General features: G+C 40.4%; 1 protein-coding gene and 1 long non-coding RNA gene across 4 annotated transcripts in view; one reads left to right on the top strand and one right to left on the bottom strand.

Annotated features, from left to right (window-relative positions):
- LOC105355032 overlaps positions 1-4,830 on the bottom strand; it is a 7,503-nt gene extending 2,673 nt beyond the window's left edge. The window contains exons 1-2 of one of the 2 annotated variants that reach the window (XR_909541.2): positions 4,729-4,830; positions 1,491-1,660 (exon numbers count right to left, since the gene is read on the bottom strand). This is a non-coding gene — a long non-coding RNA (uncharacterized LOC105355032). Of the gene's footprint in view, positions 1-1,490; positions 1,661-3,200; positions 3,836-4,728 lie in introns of those variants that run through there. The other variant, XR_002291115.2, reaches the window with a different exon arrangement.
- On the top strand, positions 4,688-22,891 carry LOC101171422. 2 transcript variants are annotated; one of them, XM_004073742.4, is made up of 5 exons: positions 4,688-4,865; positions 11,838-11,930; positions 13,519-13,694; positions 15,773-15,872; positions 21,466-22,891. In XM_004073742.4, the coding sequence occupies exons 1-4, from the start codon at positions 4,790-4,792 to the stop codon at positions 15,833-15,835; spliced, it is 408 nt and encodes a 135-aa protein (XP_004073790.1). In that variant the 5' UTR covers positions 4,688-4,789; the 3' UTR covers positions 15,836-15,872; positions 21,466-22,891. The 2 variants fall into 2 exon arrangements, with proteins under 2 accessions (XP_004073790.1, XP_020562636.1); XM_020706977.1 differs by lacking the exon at positions 21,466-22,891 and having other exon boundaries at positions 4,762-4,865; positions 13,519-13,732.
- The last annotated feature ends 457 nt before the right edge of the window (positions 22,892-23,348 follow it).

Consider the following 23,348-nt stretch of genomic DNA (forward strand, 5'->3'; position numbering starts at 1 on the left):
CAGCCCTACAAAATGGCAAACGCGCTATAAAGAGAGTAGTGAAGGAATTTGGACACAACCGCAGACAATTAAAACCGTAAGCGCCATTGTACGTATGAAGCTACCCAGCGCCATCCTCGCCACGCCCTTTTATCTTCGCCCTCACTGGCGGAGCAGCTGGTACACGCCCCTCACTCTCCCCCTTTGCCCCTGTCAGCCTTTTTGGCATCTTTTCTGTTGGTTTGTCTCCATAGCAACCATGTTATGTTTTGGTTGCTTGAAGTTGACGAACAGGTCAATGTAATTTTTAGAAGAATTTGCAAAAGTAAATTTTGGGATTTCCTCTGCAACGGAGGTTATTTGTTAACCACGCCCACCTTCCTAATATGTTCATATCGTATGTTATATTGTTATGTTCATCTTAAGCCAAGGATTCACGTATTACATTTTGGTTTAAAAAAAATGCCAACAAGAGATGAACGCCACAGGAAGTTTAAGAAATATTATGGGATGGCCACAGGACCTACTGCTTGGGAGCTAAGTTGTGTAAAATTTGGCACTTTTCATATTTTCGCACCCCATGGAAAAATAAATGTTTTGTTTGAGAGATCTTCCCAAAATTTCACACAGACGCCATCAGATTAGGTCTTCAACCACAACCAGAGTTTGTTGACCTTTGACCTCTGGGTCATGTTTGCCATCTTGAATAAAAAAAATAAGAATATCACCTTTAGCATTTCATACAAATTTCGATCTATCGCATCCTAAGACCTAGAGCAACATCGGGAAGCTCCTTAGCAAAAATGTTGGAAATAAAGTTTGCAGATTTTGAACGGCGTTAAGGAATGCGGGCGTGGTTACCAAAAATCTACTTTTGACGATTCTTCTAAAAACTACATCGACCCGTTCCTCACCCCCTGGTGACTAAAAAATAAAATGGTTGCTATGAAGATAAACCAACAGTTTCCAAACAATTGCAGAATGAACCCAGCACCACGCCGGTCGCAGAGTTCATGTCATTATTCCGGGGTTTTTTCTGAAACTCAAAGCCCTGAAGCAGAAAAACAAACCCTCAAGTGGCATCACGGCTCCCATGATGTTTCCCTTTTTTTTTTCTAGAATTAAAGGCTTTTCTCAAACAAAAGCTGCTTTCAAACTCCCCCCAACCTCAGCGAAAGTTCACTCAAGCTACACCCCCTCATGTTTAAGATGTTTACAAGAGAACAAGCTGAGTTTTTCTTGGCCTCCACGAAGCAGAAGACGAGCAGAAACCGTCTACTGCAGTTTTATTGACATTTCTGGCTGTTCTTCTGTTTGGGGGAGATCACACACTTTGGACCGCTGCAGGCAGGATGGGTCTTGTTGCCGTAACAGAAAATAAAGGACCACATTTTGAGGAAAACAGTTTGGATGTTGTTGTTTTTTCTAATAGTCAATGCAGACATTTATCAGTAGTTAGTGACATATTTCAGACTCCCCTGGGGGGGTGGGGGGGTGCTGACAGGTCTCACCGTCATTGTATGTCTCATCTGCAGCATGAAACAGGATGAGAACAGCAAATTCTGGTGGGATTCTCCTCAGATCCAGCGTTCAGATGTCCATTTGTGGTCAAAGCCGGTGAAGTCACCCTGCAGAGGATTTCCCTGAGAACTGCCTCCAGAGTCCATTGTTCCCCATCCAGCTGGTGAGAAAACAAACGGCTCTTTTTTTATTGCTCTTTGAAGAAAAAGGACTGCAGAGTTTTACAAGTTCTACGTCCTCCAGCACCACCTGGATGCCGCCCGCCTTAAGCCTCGAGTTTCCCCTGGTTTTTACGCAGAACCCGACCCGCAAACGCTGAAACCTGAGCTGCAGATATATCATGTTTTGTTTGAGTCCCGCGGCAGCTTTTCCTGCCAAATAAAAGACAATGCTTTGTGCTAAATGGGGGCAAGACGGGACAGGAAAGCTAGAACAAAAAACACCTCATGAATGAGACGCTAGAATTCACCTCCGAGATCTGATTAGCCGACGTTCTGCGGCCTTTTGTGCATCGGTTCAGCCTGGATTCAAGCCAGAACCAGAAGCCCGATCATCAACATTAATCACTGACTGACAGCTGCACACAGAAAAAGAAATAAAAATACTTCAAATGCTGGCATTCGACTGTTTCCGACATGTTTGGAGAAGGGAAACAGAAAAAAAAACAGGCAGAAAACAACAGAGATAAAAGAAAACCACCTTGTGGAAGTAATTAGGATCATTTTCAACAAGTCACTAACATTCCTCTTAAACACTTTTGCAGTTTAACCCCTTCGGTTCTGCAGTGCTGCATGTGGGAGGTTCAGCAGCCTACTCCTACTGCACTAAAAAACCCAAAAATGGAGAAGTAGGAAACCACGGGGGGAATAAATGCGACTCAGGAAGAACCCCATTGAAGCAGCCATTGTGTGTCGCACAAATGCAGGTTAAAAATGTTTCTATGAGCCATTGGTGATGCAGGAAAGCACCTGCTCTCCTTCGCCTCAAATCCTCTTAGTCATCTCAGGCCAGAGTGGGAATGTTCTCCTGTGGATTCAAGGCGTGGAACCAGCAGCTTCCATGCTGGAACTGGTTCTCTACCAACAACAGGCAGCATTTTCAAACCAGTATGGCTGCCGTAAGGTCCCTCTTGCCCTTGTGGGGTCCAGATGACTATATAAGAAAGTGTTTTTTTTTGTCAAATTAATTTATCACATCTGACCAGGGTGCCAGGGGCAAAGGGGGAGAGTGAGGGGGGTGGATCAACCACTTAACCAGCAGGGGTACCACAATGGAGTGCTTGAGATTTCAATTTTTTTTTTGGAATTTCTAAAATGACATAAGAAAAAAAAAAAGAATTTTAAGAAACAAGGGGGGAAAAAACTTTTTTTTTTTTCTACAAATGTCAATAAACCCTTAAATGTTTAAGGTTTTCTATACATTTCATCCCTTACTCAGCCTCTTTATTAGCCACCAACATGTCTGGACAGAAACACTTTAGTGTTTACTCCCAGCAAGGATCCAGGACAGATGGGAACCGACCGCTCTGGTGGGAAGCTGTGCCCTCACTCACCTGGGAGAAAGAACTCCTCTCCAAGAACTTTCAAACTCTGCCGATTGTTTGGAGTAAAAATCAGTGCATACACATGAGTAAAAGGGTCGCTCTACACCAACTTTGTTTGGAAAAACCAACCGGCACCTTCACGGCCGAGGATCTTTACCCGGGTTCTGTTTTGTCTGAGGGTCCTTGTTTGGACTGTCAGGACGTCAGACGCTCCTGAAGAACCAGCCCGTCTGTTTTTCTCCAGGAGTCACTCCGCTCCTTCTCGTTTTTAAAAAAAAAAAGGATGGTCTTCCTTCCTGGGATGTCTTGGATGAGCTGTGGCTGAAGTAAAACAGAGCAGACGCCCACACACAGAACACGCTGTCAAACTCCATCCTTCTTCACGTCTCTTTGGAGTCCGGGGGGGGAAAGAGGTCCGGAGCTTTCAGCACTGCAGTAGTTCTTATCTGCTCTGGCTCCAATCAGCAATCATGTGAACGCATGTGGGTCCATTCAGGAACTGTCATATGGAGGCTGCTGTACGGCACACTGAACAAGTTAGAGAGGTTTGACGAAACCACGAGACAGCTGGAAGTTCATTCAAAATACAAGTCTGTTAAGGGAAAGCTAACGAAGCCCTATCAGTGCAAATAATGTTAATTTAGGTCTGATGCTGCACAAATATGTACTTTTCAGGGATGTTGTGATTAGTTTCCCTTACTTTTTGGTTCCACCCCTTAATTTGTGGGTCATGGTTTTGCTTTGGTTAGATATTTAGGTTGTGTATCACAAAACAACTACAACAAAAATTCAAATAAGCAAACAACAATGATAAAAAAAAAAAATTTAAAATTTCATTTAGCAGAATGTGTTTGACACTTTGGACATGCTGGAACGCAACAATTCAGTTTCATCGCGATACAGTTCCATGGTGTAACACACGGTTTGGTTGCAAATCAAGAATTGTGCACAATTATGGCAGGAATACCTGGAAAGAAGAAGTGCTGCAGCTGTAACCCTTGTGCTATCCTAGCCACTTTCACATTGGGAGTTGGGTCATCTAGACCCACTAGACAGTGCTCTGAACCTTTTTTCTTCATTGATTTGTGATCTTCACTGGTGTCCATGGATTACATGAAATCCTCTTCACCTTTATCCACCTTTGTCATGGTAGGGAGAACACGTCAATGGTTCAAGGGTTAAATGAAGACATTCCATTGTTATTTTATCCAAAAAAATCCCAAACTGTAGATTGACATTACTTGAAAAACACTTAATTCCCTGACTTGCGCCTCTGCTTCTCGTCTTTTGTCTGAACGGGTACGGTGGAGGTGGATGGTGCACGCTGACATGACTCATGGAGTCACAGCAATTATGGGATTGGGAAACACGGTGAAACCTGAGTGAAACCAGCCTGCAGCGTGCAAACAAAGAAAGTCAAAATAAAAGCCCCAAAACTGCAAAGGTTTACAACCAGGACGCTATTTTTACCGGGGCTGGAGCCTCACTGTGGCTCTGCATGTCTGTCTTCATGTTTGGCAAACAGGGAACAAACTTGGCAGGAAAACCAGAGCACCCCCCCCCCCCATTCTGCACACAGACACAGGCTTCGCCGTCCCTCTCCTCCTCCCCCTTCTACACTCTTTTGCCCTCCCCTTTTCCTCCCTGTGTGTTCATTCAGAGCTCAGGCGCTCAGACCATCACACCTCTCTTTTCTTTTGTCTCCGTCTTTGTCCCCCGTCCGTCTGTCCGTCCGTCCGTCCGTCCATGCCAAGGATGTCCACCCTCCGGCCTCTGCCTCTCCTCAGACCTCTGCTGCTGCTGCTCATCCTGCTGACTGCTGGTGAGTCCTTCAACTGCTTGCGCTTGCAGCTGTTTGACTTCCTGCTCTGGGGAGATCATCTTACAGTTCAACTGTAAAGTGGCATGACCCCAAACCATCAACGGCCCGTGTTCTTTCTAGCCTCGAGAGATCCGGCTCCGATTAGTGAATATTAATAGAACCGCCTATCAAATTAAAATAGTCATAGATCCACATGCTCAGACCTTCACTTCTGCAAAGTCCCTGCCACTGCATCTACAACAGAACTGAGTTGTTTGTTGCCATAAAGAGACTCGAAGGTCGCTACTGCTTGACCCAGACGTTTTACATGTGCAACACATCAATGTGGAAGTAAACTCCAAACCACATGTGAACGAAGACGACTCCTCAAGTCTTTTCTCAGGTTTTGAGGGTGCTTCTCATGTCTTCTGTCAGGTTAAAAGACTTCACACGTTCACTTTAGCTGCTTTTATTTTGTAATTTAAAGTGTCTTTGTGTGAATCTTTACATTTTCACATGTTACAAATGTTTTTAAAGTGGCGCAGGCTTCCAGTTTCTGCAGAGGATCTCAGGTTTAATTAGCCGGCTGGGAGATCTACTTTGTTGACCTCCAGCAGCTCAGATTGAAGTCGGTTTTAGTTTTCCTGTTTCCAGCAGATGAAGAACATCCAAACACACGTTCAGTCAGACTTTGTGTCTGAGAAACGGCCCTTGTGTTTTAATGCAAACCGCATGTTTGTTCTGCTGACAATCCAAATGAGCCAAAAACACAATGATGTTTGGCTTTTTGGATGTTGCTTTTAAGGAGTTTGGCTGCATCTTCACAGTTTTCCCATCGATCTCTGTTGGAACAAAGAGGTTTGGGACGCACGTGAACGGCTGTTTCGGTGCAGAACTGACGCAGATTTCTTTTTAATTCGGCTTTTATTTGCTTTATTTGCTCCACATGTGTTTCAGTTTGTGTGCTGAACAGCTGGTTTTTGTAAAGTTCCACTCTGGATCATTTGACTTTGCCAGCAAACACCCCCACATTGTTGCTGACCCCCACTGAATTTATTTCCTCATCCTCCTGTCTGTCTCTTTCCTTCTTTTTAATCCAGTTTTCTTTCAGTCTCAACCCTTTTCTTTTTTTTTCTCAACAGCTTCTCTTCCTTTGCTTGTGTGTTCTGCCCCCCCTCCTATTTAATTTCCCATATTTTAATCTTCCATCATTCCCTTTATTCTTCATCTTCCTCTTCATTACCATCGTTTTAAAAAGGATGCACCTAAGCTCCACCCACAAGTGTTGATTGACAGCAGTTCTGTTTTGCAGCTGGTTTTCCTTTTCTCTGCTTAGATGAAGAGATGTGATTGACAGGCGGTCAGAGATGATGCACTTCCTTTTTGACAATTATTACCCACCATCCCCCAAAACTCCCATTTCCTCCTCTTCAATGTGGATGCGTGTTTTGCTTTAAAATGAATTCAGGCCACCTGCAGCGCTCCATTGTCCCATTGAATAATATTAAAGTCTTTAAGGTTGGGGTGTGTGTCAGAGCGTTATGAGGACTGGACTGAGTGACCCTTCACCCCTCGAGTTCCAAAACAGGAAGTATCCGCCTCCATGTGATAGGGGTGTGGTCTTCCAACAAGTTCACTCCTGATTGGTGAGAGTGGTTGCCACAAAATTGATGACTCAGATCGACACGGACCAATCACAGCTTACTGATGTCCTCTGGCTCCAATATGGCGACGTCCGTATCCCAAAAAAAAGAAATGGCGACTGAATTTACTTCATTCAGTTAAAACCAGAAGTAAGTCATTTTCTATTGGTGGCGTCATACTGCCTCGGTCCATTTTATTCCCATGGTAACAAATTAGCCCGTGTCAATTAGTTACAATGTAAATTATATATCTCTATGTAGCCCTTTTCTGTCTTTCTTTAAAGCTCAAAGCGGTCACCGCCCCCTTTCACCTATTCCCATAATGATGGTGGCTCCTCTGCCTCACACTGGCACCAAATTATAACCTATAAAAATATTGCTTTCATTATTTATACAACACTTAAAGAAGCTTTTATTGACGGTTTCCTAATCTTTGTCAATAATGACACAGATATTGACCTTAAAAATTGTGTGTGCATTTCGCTGGTGGGGGGGGGCCTTTGATCCCTGTAGCTCCGCCCCTGCCAGATATTCACACAGCATCAGTGGCTCCGGAGAATAAGTTGCAGCAGCCAAAAAATACATAATAAATAAGAAAATAAATCTTATATAAGTCTGACTTGTGGGAGAACTTTAAAAAAAAAAATGAAGGACAAAAAAAGAACGAACATTTCATCTTGAAAGGTAAATCCAAATAATGGAATTACAGACAATGGGAGACTGATTATCCGCACGCGTCACTGCGGTAACCGTATTTAGCTTCATGAAACACAACTTATAAACTATTATTCAGATAACCATAGCATCAAGAAAACATTAATAAGGAAATCACGAAATCTTTTGAATTCTTCATCGTCTGTGCTGCCATTCCACTAAGCCAGACATAAGACCGAGTAGCGCTTTTTCTTCTGTGTTGCTGTCAGTAGCAAATCCTGATACAAACACCTACAGTACCCTCTAGTGGTTGTTGCTATTTATTTATTTTAAATTGCATATAAGTCGCACCCCCAGCGAAATTATGAACAAATATCACAACTCTGGAAAAATATGATAAATATGATAAATAAAGGTTCAAAAGAAGAAAAAAAACTCAAAAGAGTAACATCTAACCATTGAGGTAAAGAAAGTTTGTAATTATTAGTCATTATTAATTATTAGTTGTACCTCTTTGTATTGGTGTAAATAGGATCCAGCTTGTGAATCAAAATGCCCCTTTGTGGAATTTGCTATCAGAAGAAAAAAAGAAAAAAAAGGTCATTAATCGTCATTTAGTCCTACCTGAGCTGTTCACTGAACCAAGACTAACAGTTTTAAGATGAACTGAAACACATCAAATCAGATTGAACAGATTATCAACATCTTTGACCGGAGAGTCGATGGAATTTCCAGCTTTTCGGCGTTAGGACTTTTCCACATAAATTGTAATGTTTGCTCATCTTATTATATTTTAGAGTAAAAAGCACATAAGTTATGGTGACAGTGAGCCAAACAGATACATCTAAAAACAATATCTCTCCATAAACTTCAGAGAAAACATTGATGTCAAAAGTGTGTGGGAACCAACCAACGACTAAAGACGAAGGCTTACAGAGAAGGAAGAGCTCCTGTTAACATTCATCGTCGTCCAGCCTCTTGGTACGGCGGCTTTTGAACCAAGCAGACTGTCAGAGCAGCAAGGAGAACGACATCCTCCTCGATTTATGACCATTTGGAGGCATCGCCTGCAGCCGAGGCTCACATCCCTGCAGCACAAACACCGGCATAAATAATTTTTCTGCTGTTTGTGTTAGTGCATGTGGAAACTAACAGCTTCTCTGCAGATGTGTCAGCCTCAAAAAGGTTTGGCGGATCAGAGTGATGATGTGAAAAGACGAGGAACGGTTTCCCAGAGGAGCACTGGTGGAGGTGGGAGTGTCATCCAGCTGATGGATGGAGGGGGGCTCCTGAGGGAGCAGCTTTCCCATCGCATCCCGCTGTCTCTGACGGTTTTTCTCATCACTTGCTGGTCGGCACTCGGAGCATCTCTAAGGGGGGGGCTGCTCTAAAGTCTATCTGCTGTTGCACACTTCTCTGGGAGTTGAACCTCAAATCCTACAAAACAATCATATCTTTTACCCTTTAGTTACAGTCCAGTAACAATCCTTTTCATCATTTTTACCATTGTTTAAAATATCTCTGCACTAAAAAAATGACAGACGAGCCACAGAGTAAACAGCTGTCAGGTCCCTTCTGCAGACGTGTTTATTACTGTGTACACCAGGATGAAATTATGCGTCTCAACTATTTTTCGTGAACCTCGACACTGAGAAAATTCTCCCTCAGACTCAGCAAAAGACTTTCACAACATTTATGTTCAGTGCAGTTTGTTGGCTTTTCTGTATCTGCGTTCGGGTTTTTACGTCCGCAGCCGTCCTGGACCGCAAGGACCGGATCGTTTTGTCAATTTTCCTCTGTTTCAAATTTCAAATCCGCCACATGTTGGAAAATTTGTACCTGGTGAAAATAAATTTTGGGCCCAAAATGATGACATCACTACAGCCGAAACTACCAAAAAAGTAAATGAATTAAATGTTAGAATCCACTAACAAAACTGAATCCAAATTATTGTGGGATGGCCAAAGGACCTACCACTTGGTGGCTATTTTATGGAAAAGTGTGAATTTATTTCTTTTTTTTTTCCACATTATGGGAAAAAAAAGCTTGTGTCAGGGCAATATTCACGAAATATAGCACACCTGCCACAAGGTTAGGTCTACAACAAGGTTTTGTTGACCTTTGACCTTTTGTGCCTTCTACAAATTTCGATCTATCGCCTCATAACCTCTGGATCATCATTGGGAAGCTACTTGGGAAAAATTATGGTTATAAAAATTAGCGTCCAACGAAATATTGTGAAAATCTGAAATATGAATCAATCGTACAAGCTGAACGAAACGATATGAACATATTAGAAATGTGGGCGTGGTTAACAAAAAACCTCTGTTGCCAAGCACATCCAAAAATTTACTTCGATGCCGATGCTTCTAAAAATGACAGACATGTTCGTCATCCCCAGGCGCCTAAGAAACAAAATGGTTGCTATGAAGATAAAACCAACAGAAAAGACACCATTTTGAAAATAAAGATTTTTTTTTAATTAATTTGTCTTCTGACCAGTGCCATAGAGAGAAAGTGAGGGGCATGTAGGGTGGATAGCACATGTGGGCCATACAACGCCGCGCGCAGCTCTAATTTTATTTCATAAAGTTATTGTTTTCAGTCAATACTTTATCAGATTTTTGATCTGCTGCTAATTAAAGTGATTTTCATCATAAGGTAAATTTTTGGTTTAGATTTCTTTTTTTATGCCTTTTTTGCTTTTTTCATAGCAGAAAAACCTTTACAATGCTGTAAAAAATGGATTACAACACGTTCTATTCAAGCTTAATTTAAGAAAAAGGTTTTTCTTCCCTTTTCTCCTTTTGCGAGTTCGCCCAACTGCATTTTGATTTATAATTTCAACAAACCTCCAAAGACAATGAAGCAACACCTTATTGATGAAGGAGGTGAAAGACATCAGGGCCAAAAAACACACAACCTAAACTACACCCACAAAACAAACATGTTTTCACGCGTTTAGAGGCGAGGAGAATCATGGGAAGGCTCTTCAGTATTTTTATGAGCATTCAATAAGGACCACTAGATTCCCACACTGTCCTGAACTGCAGCAGAAGTTTACAACCCACCTGAATCTTTACCAGTCTTCACCCATCAGGCTTTTGGAAGCAGAAAACAACAGTGGAGAAAATAAGATGTTAATAAAAAGCAGAAACAGCTGAGATAAATATAAAAACAAATTAACTGAGCTAAAGCCAAACATCAAGAGCAAGGAACTGAAACCATGAAGAAGAAAATACAGAGGGATCAATTACCAGAAACAGCTGTGCGGTTATTCATTTAAAGCTGTGATCGTCGAAACAGAACGCCAGAAAATTAAACAGAAGAACACAAAATCTAACTAAGCTAGGTGAGATAAAACAAAAACTAATTCTGGATCGTCTTATTTGAAGTTATTTCTTCCTGCAGGCGTTAGCTTCAGAACCTGACAGTGATTGGAATTTTTAAATATGTACTTTAAATCTGTTAAAGTAAGATACCTTAATAAAAGTGGGTGGAGCCTGCTGGCCCCCACATCCAACGTTCAAAACATTTGATTGACAGATTTCTTGTAGCCCGCTTTCAATTGGTAGGGGTGTGGACTTGTCGGTGGGGCGAGAGTGGTTGCCATAAAAAATTTTTACCAATCGCTGCTTTCTGACGACGTCTGGTGCCAACATCTGTATCGCAAAAAACCCCCGAAAAAGGCGACTGAATTAATTTAATTTGGTTGGAGCTGAACGTAAACCATTAGTATAGGTGATGTCACACTCACTCAGTCCAGCTCTCATATACAGTCAATGGCCACCAGTCAATGAAACCCACGGAAATTGAATGTGGAGACCCACAACAAGGTTCAGTTTTAGGTCCAGTACTTTTTTCTTTTAGTTGTGAGGACCACTTTCTCTGTTATTGATGTGAAACTTTGGAAAGCTCAGCATGGATGTTTTAAAAGGTTGTATACATTTTTTCTTTTTTAAATAGATAAAAAAATCTCCTGTGGGTCACATGGTTGCTGGAGCCTATCCCCTTTTAGGCGAAGGTGGGGGACCCTGATTATCAGCTTAATATTTCCTTTCCATGGCTGTCCAACCCCTTTTTTTAAAAACATCTTTTTGTGACTCGTCACTCAGATTCCAGGATCGCAGTCAGAACAAAGAGTGATTGTTATTTTTTAGGGTGTTGCTGACCCCCGACCCTGACATCAAGGAGGTTCCTCCTTTCTCCTCAGGCTTCCTCCAACTACAGACTAAAACCATTGATGAGAGGCTGATTCCTCTTTGTTTTTGTACGTGTGGCCCAGTGAAGGAGCGGCGGTCCGTCCAGGGACGGCCTCTTAAACTCTGACCCCATGACAGATGGCGCCGCCCTTCCCAAACACACATCCAGAGAGATGATGCTGTACCAACACACACGCTAACAACGAGGCTGGATCCAGACAGTTTCCGCCGTGTTTGGAGCTTTCTGAACATATTCCTTAATTTTGTGGTCATCATAAATACCTAAATCGAACTTAAAACAACTTCTTCAGCTTATACCAACGTTTTTCTACTACTGACGTATAATTCCCCAAAACTGTTTTAAATGTGAGTGTTTTTTGTTGTAAACTGTAATCACAACCATTTTTCTCTATACGGTTGTTTTTCTTGAAGCTGACAAACACGTTTTCTTTTCTTGCAGATAGAAATGTGACTTCATTGTGTTTGTTTTTCAGTTTGCCTGACGGAGAATCACAACGAGGAGCTCAGCGACCACACGGCGTTCCCAGAATACGACTACAACGCCACCTTCGAGTACAGCTTCTACAGTGAGTCCAACTGTGCCGATGCTCCCAGCAACACCATCAGACTTCAGCCCTGCAAACGGTTTAATGTGAGGCTGTGGATCAGTGATTTTCCTCCAGTTCTGAACTAGAACATGACAAACTGCAAGTTACTGCAGGAAAGAACAATTATTTTTACCTGCAATCCTAAGTGCACAAACATACATACATCATGTTACGAGAGAAAAATGTCCGATTCAGGTTTTGGATCGAATCGGTCATCGATTACGTTCACAGATTTCAATTTTTTTGCACAGCTGGCTGATAAATCAAGAACAATTTAAAGCAGTTTTGGCTTAAACATGAGTTTTTAAACATGTTTACATTTCAAGAAATGCACTAAACTAAGTGAAGGGTGAGTCTAAAGCTGAAAATCACAAGTTAATCCAGAAATGTTGGAATTTATCCCAAGAGTCTGCATTCAGGTGAGATCAATGATGGTGATCTGAGATGATGCAGAAATAAGGACTGAAATTCAAAGAGCATCTAAACCCCCTGCAAATCAAGAGAGGAAAACAAGAAGAACCAAAACCCGCTATGAAAACGGGATCTTGATAAAGTAAAAAGACCCATGTTTAAAACAAATTCTGTCTTTTTATAGGACCCCCTTGAAAACGAGATGACACATCTCAAGGGGCTTATCCTCTAAACAAATAAATTGAAATTGAAATTGAAATTATAGAAAACTAATCTTATTTGAATAGATTTTGAATATCAAAACGATCGTAATTCTTGAAAATCAAACCAAAAACCTTTGATTTTCACACCAAAAATGTTTACAAATTCCAAAAATCTGCATAAATTCAGAGGAAATCTTGCCTTTCAAGCTGTCGCTCCTCATCTTTGGAACGTCCTCCCTTTGTTATCACCGCAGATTGACTCCACTGAGTTTTTTAAAAGTCAGGTCAAGAAGAGCTTTTAGTTACCAGTAATCTAGTTTAGTCTTTTACTTAGCTTTTACTGCATTTTACTTTATTTGTCTGGGATAAGTCTATGATGAATGGTTGTAATTTTACATTTTTACTTTTATCTTCCACTATTAACTTCTCCCGTCAGGGAGGCGCTTTAGGACAATGCGCACCAAAACCACTCGCCACAAGGACAGCTTCTTCCCCCGAGCTGTCACTCCAATGGACTCCAGACCACCAGAGAACACTGAACAAAACCACAGAAACTGTCACACCAGAACTACTGTTGCATTTTTTATTTATTTATGTTTAAATATTCCTATATCTACCTCATATTACTTTTTTTTTTATTATTTATCCTCTCTTGTCTTACTCCTTTAAACTTTTTTTCATATCTTTCTAGTTTGCACAAGAGCACAAGACACCGAAGCCAAATTCCTAGTACATGCACTGGACTTGGCCAATAAAGCTGATTCTGATTCTGAAGCACTTTGTGATTTTTATCTGAGATAGGTGCTATATAAATAAACATTTACTAACTTTATTTTCTTGGAAAAATGCGTTTTAGTGACCAGAAGGTTTTCCTTAAAGGTTAAGGGTTAGACCTTTTTTTTTTGGGTTGTTTAAATAAAATTGATCAAATTTGACCTTTTACCTGATTTCAGGTAACAGCAGCAATGAAGACCTGGAGAATTTCCAACAGCAGTTCATAAACCCCCAAGAGGAAGAGGAGGAGGAGGAGGATAGCAGAACTTTAGGACAGAAGGAGGAGCAGGAGGTTACGACAACAGAGAAGAACAGTGTCAGACCTCACAACTCAGCATCACTTCCTGTTTCTCTGGTAAGAAGAACTGCATCAAACCATGTTAGCCAGTTAAGGTAAGCTCAACATACCAGTTCAATTGCCTTTTTATTTCAGTAGAATCCTTAGAATAAACCTTGAAGGTGCCACATTTAGACCAGATTTGAAACAGGATTGTGGCAGAATGGCTAAAAAGGAACAGAACCATAAATCCAGACTGTTTGAAACATATAGAAGCCTTGGAGGAGCTGCAAACAAACAAACAAACAAACTCCCTTAAATCCATAAAGATTATAAGACACCAATGTGAGGAACTACAGGAAATGATCAGCCACAGCAGCAGAATATGAATCCACAACGGATAACGAACTATAAAGTAAATATCCATGCAGTAAATAAATAACAACATGTATTATTTGTTTAATTATCCTTCTGGTTTATTTGTATTTCTAGTCAAGAAATTGGTGTTTGCTCAATGGGGCTGGAGGCCAAAAAATCTGACGACCAAGAATGTTTTGTTATTTCTTTTGGGTTTATTTGAAATATATATGTTTCATCTGAAGCCAGCAAAAAACGTGTTGTTAGAAAAATATAACAAACCAGCAGGAAAAAACTGAAACCAAAACTTAAGGCAGTTATTTAATTTACCTGCTTGTTAAATACATTTAGAATGTAAAGTCCCACTCTAATCATCCTCTGATGTATTTTTGAAGAATCTCCAGTGGATTTTGATTTAAGATTATGGCGCTTTTAGCCAAAATCAAAAACCTGTGTCGTTTTCTAAGACAGTTTCTGCAGAGCGGCAGCAGTTCATTAGAAATCAAAATACAAGTTTTAAAAATTGTGCCTAAAATTGACATATTTATAATTAAAAGACCACTGGGAAGGCTTTGAAATGAGATCAAAATGTCTTCATCCAAATGGGGACAAGATAAAATGCAAAGGAAAGGAGACTGTGAAACCCGATATTTTACTTTTCAAAGCAAAATCCAACATTTTTAAATGACACTTCACATTTTTTCAAAGAAGTATTTTCCGTCATGTCCAAGCCTCCTGAGCTCTCAGATGCTCCTCCAATGAAAACATCATTCATGAAATTTTTACATTTTCAGGATAAAATGACCTAAATAAGAATCCAAGTTAAAGTGTTTCAAAAAAATGATCATTTGGGGCTTTTTAAACGATTTTTATAGAAGAGTATCACTTTTAGCCATCGTCAGTAGGTTTACAATAACTAGACCTTTGACGTTGATCTCCAGTCGAGCCCTTCACACCTCCTCTGCAATCTTTAATTTTGGTTACAAACCCCCCCCCCAAAAAAAAACCCACCCACGTCTCGGATCAAAGCGGCTATCTGTCTGAAGGAATCGATAAAAGATCTGGCAGGTGGGTTCTGTTACCTCCCAGACTCCATCTGTTTCCTGAATCGGGTCGGATCCCTGCCAGCACCAACAAACACGGCCCGCCTCACCTCTGTCGGGCCTGAAGACATTCAGGGGTCCGCAGATAGACAACACAAACAAGAAAAGAAGGAAAACTACAACAAACAAAACCGCATCGCTTCAGAAGAAGCTAAAATGATTGTAACCCTGCACACCCAGGACCAAAATATCAGCTGTGCAACTGTTGACGTGTGGTTTGTGGTTTCCTCTCGCTCTGAGCAGTCTGCTCTTCAGAAACGTCTCAGAGGTAAACAGAACTCAAACAAGAACCAAAAGGGTCTCCAGGTTAGACTGTGACTCACAGACAAAAAAAACACAAAACTGTTTTCCAATTTTTTGAATGTTGGAGGGAAAGTTAGATTTTTCCATGAAGATGCATTCTTCAGTTTGAACCCTGCAGGTTCCACTGCCAATGGCACCAGATGAAATATAAAACAGAAATAGATGTCTTTGTAGATTTAAGTAAAAACATACTTTAGAGCTGTAACACAGAGAAAATTGGTTACTGTACTATCAAAAACAGACATCCTGCAGTCAAATATTCAACCTGCCAGCAGGTGGCGACACTCAGCATGAAAAACAAGCATCAGTTGTAAGAACATGATCCTCATTTTCATGCAGAACATGTGAATGACGCGTTTGTTTGCTCCAACATGTTCGTCTGTTCGTCTGCAGGACCTCCGGCTGCTGCTCTGGACTCCGGTGGTCTCGGTGGTCCTGAACTCACGGCAGCTGTGACACAAACTGTTGGCTGACACACAAACGCACGCTTCAGGTAAGAAGCAGACGCTTGTTAAGACCATTACAACGTCACACCATCATCACGCTTTGTTGAGGATTCAAAAATGCAGCGAGAAACCTGGATCCTTACTGTGGAGGGTCAGGTGGGTTTCCAAGCACCTGTTGAAGGATTGTTTTGTTTGCATTACTCAAACTTGAGGAGGAACACACAATTGCATGTTTAAATCATCTCAGTTTCTGGGAGGAATCTCATATCAGGTCTTCAAGGACGGAGTAATCTGACGGGAGGGTCCCTTATCACTGAAATATTGGTGAATTAAAAGCACACCAGCAAAAACTCCTCAAAGAGCAGATTAACCCAAAACCTCTGTTTTAAGAGATGAAACCTCCTCATTCTGAGTGAGGAAAAGGAGTCCACCCATCTACCTATTGATGAAGATGAGACCTGAAAATGCTCAGTATTCCCCACATAGGTTTTTTGTTTAAGATTCCTGCAGATTTCTTTAGAAAAACGTGCTAAAGATACTAAAATGTGAGATAAAAACCTGTGAGATAAAACAACATAAATGGAGATAATACAACTGTATGCTTAATTGAGAATTCTAATGTGCTTTTATTAAATCCATATAAAAAAAATATTCTAACAAAAAAGAAGGCAAAAGAAAAAGTGTGTGACTCGCAAGGGTTCTAAAAATTAACAAAAGTCCCAGGCTAGGAGCAGATGTGTGGAGTGTTTTGGTAATCCACCTCATTAGAGAAGGAAATAACGTAGAATCTGGACAAAACCGTGCTTTGATTTTGATTGAAAATGGATTTAAGACAGAAAAACTATGGCTTTTGGTCTTATTTTGGTGCCAATTGCATCAATGTGTCGACCTCCCTCGGGGAAAATGAAAACTTAGAGACATGCTGGGTCCAGACGGTTTTGGAATGATCGGAAAAATGACGGAAAATACACATGAGCGTCAGACAAAAAAAACAAATTTCGCAACGCCACACAAATGCAGAGTAACTTTCTGCATCTAAGCAAAGGTCAATTTATTTGTAGTAGTGCACCATCTATGGGGAAACACAAGAATACAGGTAAAGTGAAACATTAATGACCATCAATATAATTTATTCCAGTCATGCAAGCCAAGCAGAATCTTTTAAATAAATCACACTTTGCAAACTGTAATGCAGTCTTAGCGTTCTGATAACTTCAAGTCCCACTACGATCACCTTTGATTTATTTTAAAGCATTTTCAGTGTTTTTATTAACTATGATTATGACGTTTTTAGCCAGCATAAAAAAGGACGTTTTCTAGGACATAGTTTCTGCAGAGTGGCAGTAGCTGAATAAAGAAATACTTAGAAATGCTCTTTTATGATCAGTAAAAAGCCACAAGAACATTAAAAAAAAAACGTATTCATTGTCTTCAGAAGAAATAAAGAGGATCTTCACTGCGTCTCATTTAAAGTTTAAAACAAATATTCAGCCTTATTTATTAATCACGAATGGCAGTTCTATGGACACGGCCAGATGCTTGGATGTCTGTGAAAATAAGAGCGGCTCTAAAGCGGTGGAAAACCTTTTCCAAAGGGGAACGTGGTGCTCAGGGAGTCTTTCTCCCGGCTTGTGATGCGATTGAAAGATGGCAGTTTGCAGAAACGCTGAGGTCAAGTTCAGATCTGGAGGACTGGAAGGGTTTGTAGAAACAGCTTCCTGTAGGATTGACAGATGGGGAGGAATCAAACTCTGCACACCTGTGCAAATACAACCTTTAAGGGGAATATTTTCTGCATTGGGCTGTAAAATTAGGGTTGGAGTTTTGAGTTTTAGCTCCCTGATTCATTTTGGAAAGGTGTGATGGAAAAATAAATGACAGTTTTATGTTTAAAGTCACAGATATCTTACAAAATAATGTTTTTTTCAACAATAATATTTATGTATATAGTGACTGATTAGACCACTGAACAAACACAGGGAAAACTAGTAACATTCAACAAAGACTACAGACAAGAGGAAACACAAAACATCCCAAACAATACGAACAAAATAATTGCAGCTAACAGAAGAAAAGCAAATAAATGTTAGACAAATCCAATAAACTTGTGTTGATGTCGCCTGCTCAGTGGCCTGTTTGGTGTATTTAAAGGCTGTACCAATTGACTGCATTGACTGAGTGACTCCTCCCCCCTGGCGTTCCAAACAGGAAGTACCCACTGGCTCCAAGAAGCCGAAATCCCATAGACTTCAATAGAGAAATCTATCAGATGCCTCAATTAAAAGTAGGCGGAGCCTGCTGCCCCCCCCCCACGTCCAAAGTTCCAAACCCACAACCTGCTTTCAAGCTTCCAATAAGCTAATTTTATGATTGGCGATAGTGGTTGCCATAAAAACGATGATTCAGACCGACTAGAACCAATCAGTTATCTTGTTAAATAAAGCTTGATAAAGCGGGATTTCTGAAAAACCAGCAGGTCTGTAGTTTGAAACCCATCCACCACAGCTTTACAATTCTTAATATATTGTAAAAAAAAACAAAAAAAACAACAACACATTCAAATTCAAGCTGGTTAGAGAAACAGTGTACTTTAAAAAAAAAATACAATACAGTGACACAGGTAAAAAGCAGAAACTGGATCATCATGAAACTGCAACCTTTTTTTCAATCAGTGATTTAGCGGCTAAAGAAGGGGAAAAAAACTTCCTCTTCGTGCCAAAAGAGAGAATTTATTGCTAAATCTACAATCTTTAATCACATTTGTATGAAATGTTTCCCCCAAACTGATGTTAACATTTTTGCAAACAGCAAACAGCAGACAAATCTTTTCTTAAACTGTCGGGGCGCCAACACCCAAAATAAATGAGACAGCGTAAAGTGCATAAAAGGTTCATTTAGGGTCATAAAAATATTATAAATAAAGCTTTGCATTCAGCAGACACTTTTCGTTTACTTTACTGAAGTAAGACAAACAACACCGTCCATTTCAACGACCATCTGTGGATTCTTTTCATGTAGCTGCTTTTTTTCTTCTTCAGCACAATTTAAAGTTGTGCAACATGTGTAATGAAAAACACAGATGAGCGTAATGCGCCTCATATTTAACCAGCATCCTTAGCTCCCGGAGATTAATGGTCATTCTGGGCCCCACCGTTCGATCGCTCCGCCGCACTTGGGTAGAGGACCGGGGTGGCCCCGCAGCCGAGGTCAAGTAGGAGAAGATTTACAGAGGAATTCCACTTAAAGTGACTTCCTTGACCTTGTTGGAAAATGTCTTGATGTCCTTGGAGTAGTTTTCTGTGAAGCTGGAGGAATCCAAACAGCTCTCACTTTCAGTTGCGCAACCGAGCCGGAGTCACTTCAGATGTTAGATCCTCAGGAAGTTTCCGTTCAGATGAGCTTTTTTGTGCTAAAAGCAGAAATAAGTAAAGCTGGAAAACTCCAAAAGTAAAATATTGAATCGTATTATCGCCCCTCACTCTCCCCTCCCAACCTGGTTAAAGCTGCACGTAACAAATTCATTTAAAAGATACCACACTTTTTCCTAATAGCGGCTTCTCTGTTGGTTCTATCTCCGTAGCAACCATTTTATATTTTGGTCGCCTGGGGGTGACGAACGGGTCAATGTCATTTTTAGAAAAATCCGAGAAAGTAAATTTTGGGATTTCCTTGGCAACAGAGAGTTTTTTGATAACCACACCCACATTCCAAATGCGTTCCTATCGTATGTTACATTGTTTTGCTCAGCTTGAGCTAACGATTCATGTTGGCTCAAGCTGTTAGTTCAAGTTAATTTTTCACAATATTGTGCGAGCAAAAGATGAACGGCCCTTTTAGCTTAGCACGCTAACACTGAACAACATCCACAACTGCTAAAACCAACATTTTTCCCAAAATAGTTTCTCAATGATGCATAACTGGGCGGCAGTGGCTCAGGCAGTTGAGCAGGTTGTCTAATGATCGAAGGGTCGGCGGTTCAATACCCGCTCCCCCCAGCCAACCATTGTTGTGCCCTTGGGCAAGACACTTCACCCTCTTTGCCTCCAGTGCAGCAAATCTTTAGGACAAGTTTACATTTGTAGAAGGTATTAAAGGTGATTTTTTTTTTAAATTAAAGATGGCTGCCTCTTCTCAAGGTCAGAAGTCAACAAAACTGTAGTTGTGGTTGTAGACTTATCCTGGTGGTGTGTGTGAAGTTTTGTGAATATCTCTTCAAATCAAATCAACTTTTATTTATATAGCACTTTTACAACAACATATGTCACTCAAAGTGCTGTGCATAAAACACATTCATTCATTCATTCATTCATTCATTTTCTTAACAGTTTTTCCCTTTCGGGGTCACGGGGCTGCCGGAGCCTATCCCGGCCACTTGTGGGCGAAGGCAGGGGACAACCTGGACAGGTCGCCAGTCTGTCGCATAAAATACAATAAAATTTAAAAACAAGATGACAAGATAAACAGTGCCGGCAACCCCCCCAAACACACACACACACACACACACACACACACACACAGACTCTTGAACAAAAGGTTTTTCTCATATTGTGGGAAATACGTGAAAATCAGCAAATTTCACAATTTGCCACAAATTTGCTGCTGTAGGTCCTGTGGAGCACATCCCATAATACTTTCAAAACTTCCTAAATACTCCTGACACATGTGAATTGGTTTCGTAAGTGGATTCTGAAATAGTCTTTTTTTGGCCCCCATAAGAGATTTCGGCCCCATTCATTTTCGGATGGTTTCTCTTTTTTTTGTGAGGAGGGTCGTTTACTATTCATATGTCATGCGAAGGATTTTTCCAAAGACTTCATGCAGTGACTTTGTCTTTCTGTGTTTCTTGTGATATTTTAAATCTAGACTATCTGATAAAAGGTGTGAGATAAAAAGTGACGCCTGCAAAGTTTACCTGACATCTTCTTTTGGGACAAAACTAATTTAGTTTTGACTAAATAAATAAATAAAGGTGTTATGGATTTTTTCTTCTTCTTCCAGAAATGGAATTTTAGATCATATTTGTTGGGAAAAAACACACATTTGGTTTTAGTTCATAAACAACTAAAGAATCCAGAGAAATGTTTGAAGTCAAAGGAAAAAGCTGGAAGCAGATGGGATTGTAATCGAATTACTGCAGGGATTCTCCAACCCATAAAAGCTGTTGTCAGTTAATCCCTGCTTCTGCAAATGGGAGTTCCACACTCAACATGCAAAGAAAAACAGTGAGCTTTTTAATGTCTTTGATGGAGCTGCAGAACCACCCAGATGACAGAAAATGTAAGTTAAAGATGGACCAAATAACATCGACCTGTTTGCCACGTTCAAAAGAATAAAACTGTTGCTATGGAGATCAAACCAACAGAAAAGCCGTCATTCAGAAAGAAGTTTTTTTTTCTTCAAGAATTTGTTACGTGCAACTCTGACCAGGGAGGCAGGGGCAGAGTGAGGGGGAAAAGAGGGGGACAACAAGAACAATGGCGAGCCACATCATGCTGTTTGGTTTTGATAAAAAGTAGCCTAATTAAGCCAAAAGTAACGAATTTAAAGGCAATTTATGTTAAAATTGAACTAACTATAAAAAGGATCGCGAGAATCCTCTCTATTTTTCAACTGTTGCGTTTATTCATTTGTGTCCTGCAGCCCTCCTGTAGGATCACCAGATCCAGGACGACCATGGAGGTGCCACCACCCTGAACGTCCTCCAGCCTCGTGGCTGCTGGAGGGTTGGGACCGGCAGCGGCCTCAGCCAATCACAGAGCTGCTTTCTCTGGAGCGCAGATCAAAGCCCGGCTCACTGCTTCTAAAAGAGATGAACTTTAATTAGACTTTGAATCATTTCACAGGGAGAGACTGTCGTGCTTTTCAAATCTGCAGAGGAGCAGGACGGGGAACCTTTTATTAGATTGAAATTACATTATCATTTGGAAAGACAAACCCTTTTATTTTGCATTAAATGGATAAGGAAGTCATTCAGATAAACATAGTTTTCTAATGGCAAATATTTTGTCATGTATGTCTCTGTTGCGACCAAAGAAATCCCCAAAAAGCAGGTTTTTATTTGTGCCGCAGCTTTTATCCAAAGCAAAAAACAGGTTTTGGGCACAATTTATAGATGTTTGTGCGAAAAAATGAAAACATGAATTCTTCTCTGAAGATCTGAGGTCAACAGACAACTTTTCCTCCACCTGTGAACACGTTCCACATTAAAAGTTACTCTTATGCAAAATGTTTTTGAAACCTTTGTGTTTTTGAGCCTGTATTTTTCGTTCATTCATTTTACCAAAGCTTTTCTGTTTCCCGTTGATGTCAATCAGCCTTTTCTGCCGCTGAAGTTGAGGATCTTTCGTGTTCTTCTCCATTCCTAAACACAGATTTTGTCTCTTCTGAAGTCTGAAATCTGCTCAAACCTGGCCGTCGGTGAGCTTCCATAGAGTCAAATTTGTCTAGAAGCCTCCACGTCTGCAGACTCAGTCCAGACTGTTTTCTCAACCCGTTTCATTCTAAACTGTCCTGCATCTTCTTGAAACCTGGGATCTTTTTAAAGGCCTTCATGAAAACTGTTTCACTGTGAATTCATCCTCTGCACTTTGTCAACCAGCAGCACTTATCAGCTCACTTTCCGTGTTTTTTCTCCTAGAATCAATAATGAAACATTAAATTTGAATGTAAACAAAAAGGGAATCATTCCGAGTGTATTTTATGACAAATCGAACATTTTGTCCAGCAGGTTCAAGTGGATTCTGTTCCGCTCCGTCACACTTCAACAGTTTTAATAGAAAATGGTTTTGGGGGTAAATAGATTTGTGTTTAAATTCCATCAGTGACATTACAAAAAAGGAAAGTTTTTATGAAGTTTTAAGAAGAAAACCATTGTTTTTATGAATTGTTTATCATTTGTGTTTTTCAATAAAATGTTTCAAATGGTTTTTTTGTGTGTGTATGCACATACATAAAAATGTTATTTCATATTAGAACATTTAATATTATCATAAAATAACTTGTTGATGAAGAAAACAGAGATTGTTTGTATGAGATGCAGTTCAGTTTTTTAATAAAGATAAAAACACGGTCCCTCTTGCAAAACCTATAAAAAACATTTTTAAAATATCATAATAGTTTCCTCCCAGGAGAACAGAACTTGAATATCTTTCAAAGACAAATGTTCTCAGTAAGTCTTTCACAGGAGACTTCATTTTTAAACTGTGCAAACCAGAGAAAAAATTTAGACTGTTGGTCAACAGATGAATAAATACCTCAAGAGATGACAATAACTATAAAAAACCTTTCTTTATGGACCATTTCCAATAAAACTGGGGTTTTTAACACATTCTTGTAGCATGTCTTTCATGAAGGAGTACATATATATGAGAATTTCAAACTGTGTTTTGAGTATTTCTTCATTTAAATCGTTTTTGTAGCGATGCTGGTTCGAGGGGCTGTAAGCTAGCGGGAGAGAGTGTAAACAAAGGCATGATGGGAAATAAACGGAGGCTTACTTCCAGGCCAACAATCCCATCCACAAC

Source organism: Oryzias latipes, chromosome 11 (genome assembly GCF_002234675.1).
Source record: "Oryzias latipes chromosome 11, ASM223467v1".
Lineage (NCBI taxonomy): Eukaryota > Metazoa > Chordata > Actinopteri > Beloniformes > Adrianichthyidae > Oryzias > Oryzias latipes.

Excerpts from the sequence above, each read along its gene's own strand:
- LOC101171422 (XM_020706977.1), top strand. The coding sequence starts at position 4,790 with ATGCCAAGGATGTCCACCCTCCGGCCTCTGCCTCTCCTCAGACCTCTG. Across the intron at positions 4,866-11,837 it reads GCTCATCCTGCTGACTGCTG|TTTGCCTGACGGAGAATCAC; the intron begins GTGAGTCCTTCA and ends TTTGTTTTTCAG. Across the intron at positions 11,931-13,518 it reads CTTCGAGTACAGCTTCTACA|GTAACAGCAGCAATGAAGAC; the intron begins GTGAGTCCAACT and ends ACCTGATTTCAG.